The following is a 13,443-nucleotide window of genomic DNA, read 5'->3' on the forward strand; positions in this document are numbered from 1 at the left end:
CCTAGACAGCTGCCCTGGGGAACTCCTGATTCTTCCTGGATTATGTTGGAGAGGCTTCCATTAAAGAACACCGTCTGTGTTCTGTTAGACGGGTAACTCTTTATCCACATTATAGCAGAGGGTGTAAAGCCATAACGCACAAGTTTTTCCAGCAGCAGACCTACGATCAATGATGTCAAAAGCTGCACTGAAGTCTAACAAAACAGCCCCCACATAATTTTTATCATCAATTTCTCTCAGCCAATCATCAGTCATTTGTGTAAGTGCTGTGCTTGTTGAATTTCCTTCCCTATAAGCGTGCTGAAAGTCTGTCAATTTGTTTACTGTAAAATATATTTGGTCAAACACAATTTTTTCCAAAAGTTTACTAAGGGTTGGTGACAGGCTGATTGGTCGGCTATTTGAGCCAGTAAAGGGGGCTTTACTGTTCTTAGGTAGAAGAATGACTTTTGCTTCCTTTCAAGCCTGGGGGCACACACATTCTAGTGGGTTTAAATTGAATATATGGCAAATAGGAGTGGCAATATCGTCCGCAATTATCCATCCAAGTTGCTGGCATGTCATGCCTAATCTTGCCAATTAAAAAATGATCAAAGTATCAGTGGGTTTTGTGATGAATGAGCCATCTGATTCAATGAATGACTGAGTTTGCAGTTTTTGCCAAAACTTAAGGTGCTCCAAAGCTTGTTACTGTCATTTTTATATCATTTATCTTTCTTTCATAGTATAGTTTCTTCTTTTTATTCAGTTTAGTCACATAAATTCTCAATTTGAAGTACGTTTTCCAACGGTAATTTGCCATTCCTTTTGCCTGATCCAGAACACGGTTTGCAAATGTTCTCAGAACACGGTTTGCAAATGTTCTCAGAACACGGTTTGCAAATGTTCTCAGAACACGGTTTGTAAATGTTCTCAGAACACGGTTTGCAAATGTTCTCAGAACACGGTTTGCAAATGTTCTCAGAACACGGTTTGCAAATGTTCTCAGAACACGGTTTGCAAATGTTCTCAGAACACGGTTTGCAAATGTTCTCAGAACACGGTTTGCAAATGTTCTCAGAACACGGTTTGCAAATGTTCTCAGAACACGGTTTGCAAATGTTCTCAGAACACGGTTTGCAAATGTTCTCAGAACACGGTTTGCAAATGTTCTCAGAACACGGTTTGCAAATGTTCTCAGAACACGGTTCATGGGAACGTTGCAAAAAAATGATACTCCTGAATCACTACGCTAAATCGCATTGCCTTATTTCAGCACTTCAAGGGCTTTCTGTATATTTGTCTAATGTTGTTGGGGCATATTAATAACTTGTTTTTAATGATACTCCTGAAATGACAATTCTCACAAAAGTTTTTTCAGATAGGGAGGAGGGGTTAGGCCCTGTCCTGTCCACAGGAAACCCTAACTATACTGCCCCAGTAAGCACCCTAGAGTTATCTGTTATTGGGAAATTGGTTGGGTCTTCGTCATTGGTGCTGGTGGCCTGGGTAGGGGAGGCACCCAACTGTCACATTTTTAGAAATATAAATTAATGTTATTATTTGGCAACAGTTACAACGCACTTATCTGATCATTAAAATGAGTTTCTCAATGAAAGATGGTAATCTGTAGGGTTACCCCCATCGAGTACAAATGATGATCACATTTCCACTACCTCTCGTAAATGAATTGTATTTATTAATTCTATATAGCTGAACATTTCTCTGTGGTCTTCCTGAAATCCAAATCACATACTATGTATATCATTCCTTTAAAAGATCCAGCTGCAGATTGTGATTTTTATTTTAACAATATTGTGATTTCTGTCATTTGTCCCAAGTGATTCTGTTGCAATTTGTCTGTTTTTCCACATTTAAAACTTGCAGATGGAACTCTGTGTTGTGTGTTGTTTTGGTATAACTGGCATCATCATTGCTTAGATGGCAATATGTGAGAAAGTACAGACGCGCTACTGTAAAAATACACAACCATGTTCTGGGTTTGTTTCTATCACAAGCAACACTACCACACTAGGGCCGTGTTTCAGCAACAAAGTAAGACTGTTTCAGATAGAAATGTAATGGCGAGAGCTGATGTGACGTCATTCCTAGTCAGAGACGCGTGTTGCTTCTACATGGGGGGGTTACCTAGCAACAATGACAAGAAGTTGCCATGTGAGGACTTGTTTCAGCTAGATTGTCCTTGTTGTCTTATTTTGACTGATGTCAAGTCTATGACAAAAAATGTGATAGCGAGCTAAGTAAAAAACTGTAACAATGTATTTGAGAGACAAGTGCTCATTTTGAAAATGTTTTCTATTAACATTGGAGACTAAGTATATTGACATGTTGTCAACTATCTAAGCCAGCCCCGTAGTGTCAACGATCTAAGCTAGCCCCATCTGTTTTGGCCCCGTAGTGTCAACGATCTAAGCCAGCCCCATCTGTTTTGGCCCCGTAGTGTCAACGATCTAAGCCAGCCCTGTCTGTTTTGCCCCAGAGTTGAGCACTCGCCAGTTTTGTTGCTTAACAACCAACCCGTCTATTTCTGCCCTAAGTGAAGATATCCCAACAATGCACATCAACACTTTCCTAGGCAATAGTATGTTTTGATGATCTGAAGAGATCAATACACCAACAATCAGGAAAACACAGGGGAAGAGAGAGATCAATACATCAGCCATCAGAAAAACACAGGGGAAGAGAGAGATCAATACATCAGCCATCAGGAAAACACAGGGGAAGAGATCAATACATCAGCCATCAGTAGGAGGAAAACACAGGGGAATAGATCAATACATCAGCCATCAGTAGGAGGAAAACACAGGGGAATAGATCAATACATCAGTAGGAGGAAAACACAGGGGAAGAGATCAATACATCAGCCATCAGTAGAAGGAAGACACAGGAAGAGATCAATACATCAGCCATCAGTAGGAGGAAAACACAGGGGAAGAGATCAATACATCAGCCATCAGTAGGAGGAAAACACACGGGAAGAGATCAATACATCAGCCATCAGTAGAAGGAAGACACGGGGGAAGAGATCAATACATCAGCCATCAGTAGGAGGAAGACACGGGAAGAGATCAATACATCAGCCATCAGTAGGAGGAAAACACAGGGGAAGAGATCAATACATCAGCCATCAGGAAAACACAGGGGAAGAGATCAATACATCAGTAGGAGGAAAACACAGGGGAAGAGATCAATACATCAGCCATCAGTAGGAGGAAAACACAGGGGAAGAGATCAATACATCAGCCATCAGTAGGAGGAAAACACAGGGGAATAGATCAATACATCAGCCATCAGTAGGAGGAAAACACAGGGGAATAGATCAATACATCAGCCATCAGGAAAACACAGGGGAAGAGATCAATACATCAGCCATCAGTAGGAGGAAAACACACGGGAAGAGATCAATACATCAGCCATCAGTAGAAGGAAAACACATGGGAAGAGATCAATACATCAGCCATCAGTAGGAGGAAAACACAGGGGAAGAGATCAATACATCAGCCATCAGTAGGAGGAAAACACAGGGGAATAGATCAATACATCAGCCATCAGGAAAACACAGGGGAAGAGATCAATACATCAGCCATCAGTAGGAGGAAAACACACGGGAAGAGATCAATACATCAGCCATCAGTAGAAGGAAGACACGGGGGAAGAGATCAATACATCAGCCATCAGTAGGAGGAAGACACGGGAAGAGATCAATACATCAGCCATCAGTAGGAGGAAAACACAGGGGAAGAGATCAATACATCAGCCATCAGTAGAAGGAAGACACGGGGGAAGAGATCAATACATCAGCCATCAGTAGGAGGAAGACACGGGAAGAGATCAATACATCAGCCATCAGTAGGAGGAAAACACAGGGGAATAGATCAATACATCAGTAGGAGGAAAACACAGGGGAAGAGATCAATACATCAGCCATCAGTAGAAGGAAAACACATGGGAAGAGATCAATACATCAGCCATCAGTAGAAGGAAGACACAGGAAGAGATCAATACATCAGCCATCAGTAGGAGGAAAACACAGGGGAAGAGATCAATACATCAGCCATCAGTAGGAGGAAAACACAGGGGAAGAGATCAATACATCAGCCATCAGTAGGAGGAAAACACACGGGAAGAGATCAATACATCAGCCATCAGTAGAAGGAAGACACGGGGGAAGAGATCAATACATCAGCCATCAGTAGGAGGAAGACACGGGAAGAGATCAATACATCAGCCATCAGTAGGAGGAAAACACAGGGGAAGAGATCAATACATCAGCCATCAGGAAAACACACGGGAAGAGATCAATACATCAGCCATCAGTAGAAGGAAGACACGGGGGAAGAGATCAATACATCAGCCATCAGTAGGAGGAAGACACGGGAAGAGATCAATACATCAGCCATCAGTAGGAGGAAAACACAGGGAAGAGATCAATACATCAGTAGGAGGAAAACACAGGGGAAGAGATCAATACATCAGCCATCAGTAGAAGGAAAACACATGGGAAGAGATCAATACATCAGCCATCAGTAGGAGGAAAACACAGGGGAAGAGATCAATACATCAGCCATCAGTAGGAGGAAAACACAGGGGAATAGATCAATACATCAGCCATCAGTAGAAGGAAAACACAGGGGAATAGATCAATACATCAGCCATCAGGAAAACACAGGGGAAGAGATCAATACATCAGCCATCAGGAAAACACAGGGGAAGAGATCAATACATCAGCCATCAGTAGGAGGAAAACACACGGGAAGAGATCAATACATCAGCCATCAGTAGAAGGAAGACACGGGGGAAGAGATCAATACATCAGCCATCAGTAGGAGGAAAACACAGGGGAAGAGATCAATACATCAGCCATCAGGAAAACACACGGGAAGAGATCAATACATCAGCCATCAGTAGGAGGAAAACACAGGGGAAGAGATCAATACATCAGCCATCAGTAGGAGGAAAACACAGGGGAATAGATCAATACATCAGTAGGAGGAAAACACAGGGGAAGAGATCAATACATCAGCCATCAGGAAAACACACGGGAAGAGATCAATACATCAGCCATCAGTAGGAGGAAAACACAGGGGAAGAGATCAATACATCAGCCATCAGTAGGAGGAAAACACAGGGGAATAGATCAATACATCAGTAGGAGGAAAACACAGGGGAAGAGATCAATACATCAGCCATCAGGAAAACACACGGGAAGAGATCAATACATCAGCCATCAGTAGAAGGAAGACACGGGGGAAGAGATCAATACATCAGCCATCAGTAGGAGGAAGACACGGGAAGAGATCAATACATCAGCCATCAGTAGAAGGAAAACACATGGGAAGAGATCAATACATCAGCCATCAGTAGAAGGAAGACACAGGAAGAGATCAATACATCAGCCATCAGTAGGAGGAAAACACAGGGGAAGAGATCAATACATCAGCCATCAGTAGAAGGAAGACACGGGAAGAGCGAGATCAATACATCAGCCATCAGTAGGAGGAAGACACGGGAAGAGATCAATACATCAGCCATCAGTAGGAGGAAAACACAGGGGAAGAGATCAATACATCAGCCATCAGTAGAAGGAAAACACAGGGGAATAGATCAATACATCAGCCATCAGTAGAAGGAAGACACAGGAAGAGATCAATACATCAGCCATCAGTAGAAGGAAAACACATGGGAAGAGATCAATACATCAGCCATCAGTAGAAGGAAGACACAGGAAGAGATCAATACATCAGCCATCAGTAGAAGGAAGACACGGGAAGAGCGAGATCAATACATCAGCCATCAGTAGGAGGAAGACACGGGAAGAGCGAGATCAATACATCAAAAGAGATGCGACAGAAAGAGAAAAGGAGAAGGAGACTGACTGTTATGACAGGCCAAAAAATAGACAGAAGTTCAAATGATCCAGTCTCTCCCACGCCTCTTCTCCCTCTCCTGTCCTTTCTCCAATCCTGCCTCTCACCACTCCCCTCCTCTCGTCCGTTTGTTTTGATATTCTTTGTGGGTCTGTGTGATCTGTGGGAAATAATGGGGTCATACATTTTGGCAGGAGGTGAGGAAGTGTAGCTCAGTTTCCACCTCATTTTGTGGGCAGTGTGCACATAGCCTGTCTTCTCTTGAGAGCCAGGTCTGCCTGTTTGCTACGGCATGGCTATGCTCACGGAAGTCTGTACATAGTCGAGGATTTAATTTTAATTTGGTGTCAGTCACAGTGGTCAGGTATTTTGCAACTGTGTACTCTCTGTTTAGGGACAGATATCACTCCAATGTGCTCTGTTTTTTTTGGTTGCTTCTTTCCAGTGTGTCAAATAGTCCCGTGATGTGGTTTAGTGTAATTGTGTTGCTGTCCTGTGGTGTCTGTTTGTGAACAGAGCCAGCTTTTTAAGGGGACTCTTCTTCAGGTTCATCCTGTTGTAGGTGAAGGCTTTGTGGTGGAATGTGTGGGCATTGCTTCCTTTTAGGTGGTTGAAGAATTTAAGTTATTTTCTGGATTTTGATGATTAGTGGGTATGTTCTGCTCTGCATTTTTGGGGCTTTTCGCAGAAATCTGCTTGCATCAATTGGGTGTTTGTCCCATTTTGTCTATTATTGGTTGATGTGTGGAACCCCACACCACACAACCATAAAGGGCAATGGGTTCAACAACTGATTCAAGTATGTTTTTTACTAGATCGTAATTGGGATGTTTAATTTTATGTTCCTTGCCTTGACTCTTTAGATCTTTCACAGCTTTTTAAAAATGTTTTACCTTTATTTAACTTGGCAAGTCAGTTAAGAACAAATTATTATTTTCAACTGCCTTGTTCAGGGGCAGAATGACAGATTTGTACCTTGTCAGCTCGGGGGTTTGAACTTGCAACCTTCCGGATACTAGTCCAACGCTTTAACCACTAGGCTACCCTGCCGCCCCTATGTTGAAGTTACCTGTGGGGTTGATGTTTAGGCTGAGGTAGGTGTAATTCTTTGTGTGCTTTAAGGCAACAGTGTCTAGATAGAATTAGTTTTTTGTGGTATTAGCAACTATAACTTTTTTGGAACACTCTCTTACTATGATTCACTGTCGGGGCCCCAGGTCTGACAGAATCTGTGCAGAAGATTCTAGGTGCTGCTGTTGGTGCTGTTCAGTTGGTAGGGACAGAAGCACCAGATCATCGGCAAACGTTTCCTAGTCCAGTGAGGTGAGGCCGGGTGCTGCAGACTGTTTTAGTGCCCTCGCCAATTCATTGACGTAAATGTTGTGTTAATGCGTTAAGCTGCATCCCTGTCCTAACCCCATGGCCCTGAGGAAAGAAATCTGTGTTTATTGCCAATTAAAAATTCTCTCCTCTCACTTCCCTCTCTCCTCTCCATCCCTCCCTCTCTACTTCTTTCTTTCTCTCTCTCTCTCTCTCTCTCTCTCTCTCTCTCTCTCTCTCTCTCTCTCTCTCTCTCTCTCTCTCTCTCTCGATTCCTCTCTCTCTCTCTCTCGATTCCTCTCTCTCTCTCTCGCTCTCTCTCTACATCTCTCATCCCACCCTCTCGCTCTCTCTCGATTCCTCTCTCTCTCTCTCTCTCTCTCTACATCTCTCATCCCACCCTCTCTCTCTCTCTCTCCACATACATCTCTCTCTCTCTCCACATACACCTCTCTCTACCTCCTCTTCCGCTCTCTCTCTACATCTCTCATCCCACCCTCTCGCTCTCTCTCTCGCTCTCTCCCCCCTCTTCCGCTCTCTCTCTCTCTCTCTCTCTCTCTCTCCACATACACCTCTCTCCCTACCTCCTCTTCCGCTCTCTCTCTCTCTCTCTCTCTCTCTCTCTCTCTCTCTCTCATCACCCTCTGTCCCTCCCTTGATCTCTCTCATCTCTCTCCTCTCATCTGTCTCTCACTCCGTCTGTCTCTCTCCCTCTCATTCTCGCTCCTCTCCATCCATCCACCATCCATCTCTCTCTCTATTTCTTTCTCTCCCTGCCTTTCTCTTGCCCTCTCTCTCTCTACCTCTCTCTACTTCTCTCTGTAGAGTACAGAGCAGGTCGCAGCATTCTGCCGCAGTCTCCATGATATGAATCCGTCTGAGTGTGCCACGACCTCCTCATCCCCCAGCCTGGACTCGCCCTTCCGTCCCCCTGCCACCGGCACCGCCAGCCGCCAGCTCTCCGACGCCGACAAGCTACGCAAAGTAATCTGTGAGCTAGTTGAGACGGAACGCACCTATGTCAAAGTCAGTAACAGTAGTACTACATCTCTGCTGTGTGTTTGGTGTTTGTGGGGGAAGGGGGTCGGGGGGTGTTTGTGGGAGAAGGGGGTCGGGGGGGTGTTTGTGGGAGAAGGGGGTCGGGGGGGTGTTTGTGGGAGAAGGGGGTCGGGGGGTGTTTGTGGGAGAAGGGGGTCAGGGATGTTTGTGGGAGAAGGGGGTCGGGGGGGTGTTTGTGGGAGAAGGGGGTCGGGGGGTGTTTGTGGGAGAAGGGGGTCGGGGGGTGTTTGTGGGAGAAGGGGGTCGGTCGGGTGTTTATGGGAGAAGGGGGTTGGGGGTGTTTGTGGGAGAAGGGGGTCGGGGGGTGTTTGTGGGAGAAGGGGGTTGGGGGTGTTTGTGGGAGAAGGGGGTTGGGGGTGTTTGTGGGAGAAGGGGGTCGGGGGTGTTTGTGGGAGAAGGGGGTCGGGGAGGTGTTTGTGGGAGAAGGGGGGGTGTTTATGGGAGAAGGGGGTCGGGTGGTGTTTGTGGGAGAAGGGGGTCGGGGGGTGTTTGTGGGAGAAGGGGTCATAACTGGGTTATAGAATATAGAAAAGTAAAACATTGTATTGTATTATAACTGGGTTACAAAGAAACTCTGAGAAGTTAAATACATAATATAACCTCAATACGCATGTAATCTGATCTAACTAGAAACTGACCTCAATACGTATGTGATCTGATCTAACTAGAAACTGACCTCAATACGCATGTAATCTGATCTAACTAGAAAGAGATCTCAATACTACCTATGTGATCTGATCTAACTAGAAACAGATCTCAATACTACCTATGTGATCTGATCTAACTAGAAACCGATCTCAATACGTATGTGATCTGATCTAACTAGAAACTGATCTCAATACTACCTATGTGATCTGATCTAACTAGAAACTGACCTCAATACTACCTATGTGATCTGATCTAACTAGAAACTGACCTCAATACGCATGTAATCTGATCTAACTAGAAACAGACCTCAATACGTATGTAATCTGATCTAACTAGAAAGAGGGATATTAAATATCCCTATATATGTATATAATATATATGTAATCTGATCACCAAGCTGGAGTGGTATAAAGATCGCCACCATTGGACTCTGGAGCAGTTGAAACGCCTTCTCTGGAGTGACGGATGCCAGGAGAAACTCTACCTGCCCCAATGCATTGTGTTAACTGTAAAGTTTGGTGGAGGAGGAATAATGGTCTGGGGCTCATGATTCAGGCTAGGCCACTTTGTTCCAGTGAAGGGAAATGTTGACGCTACAGCATACAATTACATTCTACGATTCTGTGCTTCCAACTTTGTGGCAACAGTTTGGGGAAGGCCCTTTCCTGTTTCAGCATGACAATGCCCCTGTGCACAAAGCGAGGTCTGTACAGACATGGTTTGTCGAGATCGGCGTGGAAGAACTTGACTGGCCTGCACAGAGCCCTGACCTCAACCCCATCGAACACATTTGGGATGAATTGGAACGCCGACCGCCAGCTAGGCCTAATCGCCCAACATCAGTGCCCGACCTCATTAATGCTCTTGTGTCTGAATGGAAGCAAGTCCCCGCAGCAATGTTCCCACATCTAGTGGAAAGCCTTCCCAGAAGAGTGGAGGCTGTTATAGCAGCAATGTTCCCACATCTAGTGGAAAGCCTTCCCAGAAGAGTGGAGGCTGTTATAACAGCAATGTTCCAACATCTAGTGGAAAGCCTTCCCAGAAGAGTGGAGGTTGTTATAGCAGCAATGTTCCAACATCTAGTGGAAAGCCTTCCAGAAGAGTGGAGGCTGTTATAGCAGCATGGGGGGGGGGGGGGGGACCAACTCCATATTAATGCCCATGATTTTGGAATGAGTTGTTCGACGAGCAGGTGTCCACATACTTTTGGTCATGTAGTGTATTTATCTGATCTAAGTAGAAACAGAGATATCTTGACAGAGATATTTTAACAGAGATATCTTGACGGAGATATTTTAAGAGAGATGTCAGTGTGAGACCCAGAGAATAAAGGATGTATATATGTGTGTACATATGATTAGGAACAGTGGTATTTTAATTCAACACTGTGCGTGCCAGTTTATAGTACCTCTTGATGACTTAATGACTTGTTGTCATAAGTGTGTTTTAAGCCAGAGTGTTTTCTATACTCCCTCTCCGTGTGTGTACATATCCATGAGATGACATCCACCACCCCAATCAACGGTTGGTGTGTTGGTGTGTGTGTGTGTGTGTGTGTGTGTCCACTATCCCATTCAATGGGTGTGTGTGTGTGAGTCTAGCACCTTAATCAAATCCGAATCACTCTTTGTCTTGCAGGATCTCAATTGTCTCATCGGGAGGTACTTAACCCCGCTGCAGAAGGAGACGTGCCTCACTCAGGATGAGGTATGATACACGGTGGGAGAGGGAGAGGTACTGACGTGCCTCATTCAGGATGAGGTATGATACATGGTGGGAGAGGTACTGACGTGCCTCACTCAGGATGAGGTATGATACACGGTGGGAGAGGGAGAGGTACTGACGTGCCTCATTCAGGATGAGGTATGATACATGGTGGGAGAGGTACTGACGTGCCTCACTCAGGATGAGGTATGATACACGGTGGGAGAGGGAGAGGTACTGATGTGCCTCACTCAGGATGAGGTATGATACATGGTGGGAGAGGTACTGACGTGCCTCACTCAGGATGAGGTATGATACACGGTGGGAGAGATACTGACATGCCTCACTCAGGATGAGGTATGATACACGGTGGGAGAGGGAGAGGTACTGACATGCCTCACTCAGGATGAGGTATGATACACGGTGGGAGAGGTATGATACATGGTGGGAGAGATACTGATGTGCCTCACTCAGGATGAGGTATGATACATGGTGGGAGAGATACTGACATGCCTCACTCAGGATGAGGTATGATACATGGTGGGAGAGATACTGACATGCCTCACTCAGGATGAGGTATGATACACGGTGGGAGAGATACTGACATGCCTCACTCAGGATGAGGTATGATACACGGTGGGAGAGGTACTGACATGCCTCACTCAGGATGAGGTATGATACATGGTGGGAGAGGGAGAGGTACTGACGTGCCTCACTCAGGATGAGGTATGATACACGGTGGGAGAGGGAGAGGTACTGACGTGCCTCACTCAAGATGAGGTATGATACACGGTGGGAGAGGTACTGACGTGCCTCACTCAGGATGAGGTATGATACACGGTGGGAGAGGTACTGACATGCCTCACTCAAGATGAGGTATGATACACGGTGGGAGAGGTACTGACGTGCCTCACTCAGGATGAGGTATGATACACGGTGGGAGAGGTACTGACGTGCCTCACTCAGGATGAGGTATGATACACGGTGGGAGGGGGAGAGGTACTGACGTGCCTCACTCAGGATGAGGTATGATACACGGAGGGAGAGGTACTGACGTGCCTCACTCAGGATGAGGTATGATATATGGTGGGAGAGGGAGAGATACTGACGTGCCTCACTCAGGATGAGGTATGATATATGGTGGGAGGGGGAGAGGTACTGATGTGCCTCACTCAGGATGGGGTATGATACACGAAGGGAGAGGGAGAGGTACTGACGTGCCTCACTCAGGATGAGGTATGATACACAGTGGGAGAGGGAGAGATACTGATGTGCCTCACTCAGGATGAGGTATGATACACGGTGGGAGGGGGAGAGGTACTGGTGCTGCCTTTTTAAATGTCTTTGGTGCTAAAAAAAACTTTTTTTCATAGAATGGCTGTTGCGTAATCATGTACAGACTGTACTGTGTGTGAGAGGAAGGGCGAGAGGAAGAGCGACTGGGAGGAGGTTTTAGACGAGAGAACAGACAGGGATAACTATAAGGCTGAGACTGGAACACAGATGGTTTCGGTGCTTTTAATAGGATCGCCTCATTTCAACACCCTCACTACTTGCGGCCCAAATGGCTCCCTATCTACTATCAAGTGCACTACTTTTGACCAGGGCTCATAGGGCTCTCATCAAAAGTAGTGCACTATATAGAGAATATGATGCCATTTGGGATGCAGCCCCCCCCCCCTCTCACTGTAATAGGGCACTTGAGTTGTAATTTGTTGATTATATTGTGAAATAATATATTTCCCTCCTTCCTTTTGTGCGGCTCCAGCTGGACATTCTGGTTGGGAACCTGCCTGAGATGGTGGAGTTCCAGGTGGAATTCCTGAAGACTCTAGAAGACGGGACCAGATTGGTCCCAGACCTGGAGAAGCTGGAGAGAGTGGACCAGTTCAAGGTACAAAATAACAGCCTGCCTGGATCGACGAAATAGCAGCCTGCCTAGATTACAAAATAACAGCCTGCCTAGATTACAAAATAACAGCCTGCCTAGATTACAAAATAACAGCCTGCCTAGATTACAAAATAACAGCCTGCCTAGAACGACAAAATAACATCCTGCCTAGAACGACAAAATAACAGCCTGCCTAGATTACAAAATAACAGCCTGCTTAGATTACAAAATAACAGCCTGCCTAGATTACAAAATAACAGCCTGCCTAGATTACAAAATAACAGCCTGCCTAGATTACAAAATAACAGCCTGCTTAGATTACAAAATAACAGCCTGCCTGGAACAAAATAACAGCCTGCCTAGATTACAAAATAACAGCCTGCCTAGATTACAAAATAACAGCCTGTCTAGATTACAAAATAACAGCCTGCCTGGAACAAAATAACAGCCTGCCTAGATTACAAAATAACAGCCTGCCTGGAACTACAAAATAACAGCCTGCCTAGAACTACAAAATAACAGCCTGCCTAGATTACAAAATAACAGCCTGCCTAGATTACAAAATAACAGCCTGCCTGGAACAAAATAACAGCCTGCCTAGATTACAAAATAACAGCCTGCCTAGATTACACAATAACAGCCTGCCTAGATTACACAATAACAGCCTGCCTAGATTACAAAATAACAGCCTGCCTAGATTACACAATAACAGCCTGCCTAGATTACAAAATAACAGCCTGACTAGAACGACAAAATAACAGCCTGCCTAGATTACACAATAACAGCCTGCCTAGATTACACAATAACAGCCTGTCTAGATTACACAATAACAGCCTGCCTAGATTACAAAATAACAGCCTGACTAGAACGACAAAATAACAGCCTGCCTAGATTACACAATAACAGCCTGTCTAGATTACAAAATAACAGCCTGCCTAGAACTACAAAATAACA

The 13,443-nt window shown here is 45.1% G+C and overlaps 1 protein-coding gene across 3 annotated transcripts in view; it reads left to right on the forward strand.

Moving 5' to 3' along the window:
* The window catches only part of LOC110503436 (T-lymphoma invasion and metastasis-inducing protein 1), an 83,946-nt gene that overhangs the window by 41,675 nt on the left and 28,828 nt on the right, over window positions 1-13,443 (forward strand). For all 3 annotated transcript variants that reach the window (XM_036961693.1, XM_036961695.1, XM_036961694.1), the window contains exons 17-19: window positions 8,013-8,213; window positions 10,533-10,601; window positions 12,367-12,492. In XM_036961693.1, coding sequence (XP_036817588.1) covers window positions 8,013-8,213; window positions 10,533-10,601; window positions 12,367-12,492 — 396 coding nt within the window. The remainder of the gene's footprint in view (window positions 1-8,012; window positions 8,214-10,532; window positions 10,602-12,366; window positions 12,493-13,443) is intronic.

This window comes from Oncorhynchus mykiss, chromosome 24 (assembly GCF_013265735.2).
Source record: "Oncorhynchus mykiss isolate Arlee chromosome 24, USDA_OmykA_1.1, whole genome shotgun sequence".
NCBI lineage: Eukaryota > Metazoa > Chordata > Actinopteri > Salmoniformes > Salmonidae > Oncorhynchus > Oncorhynchus mykiss.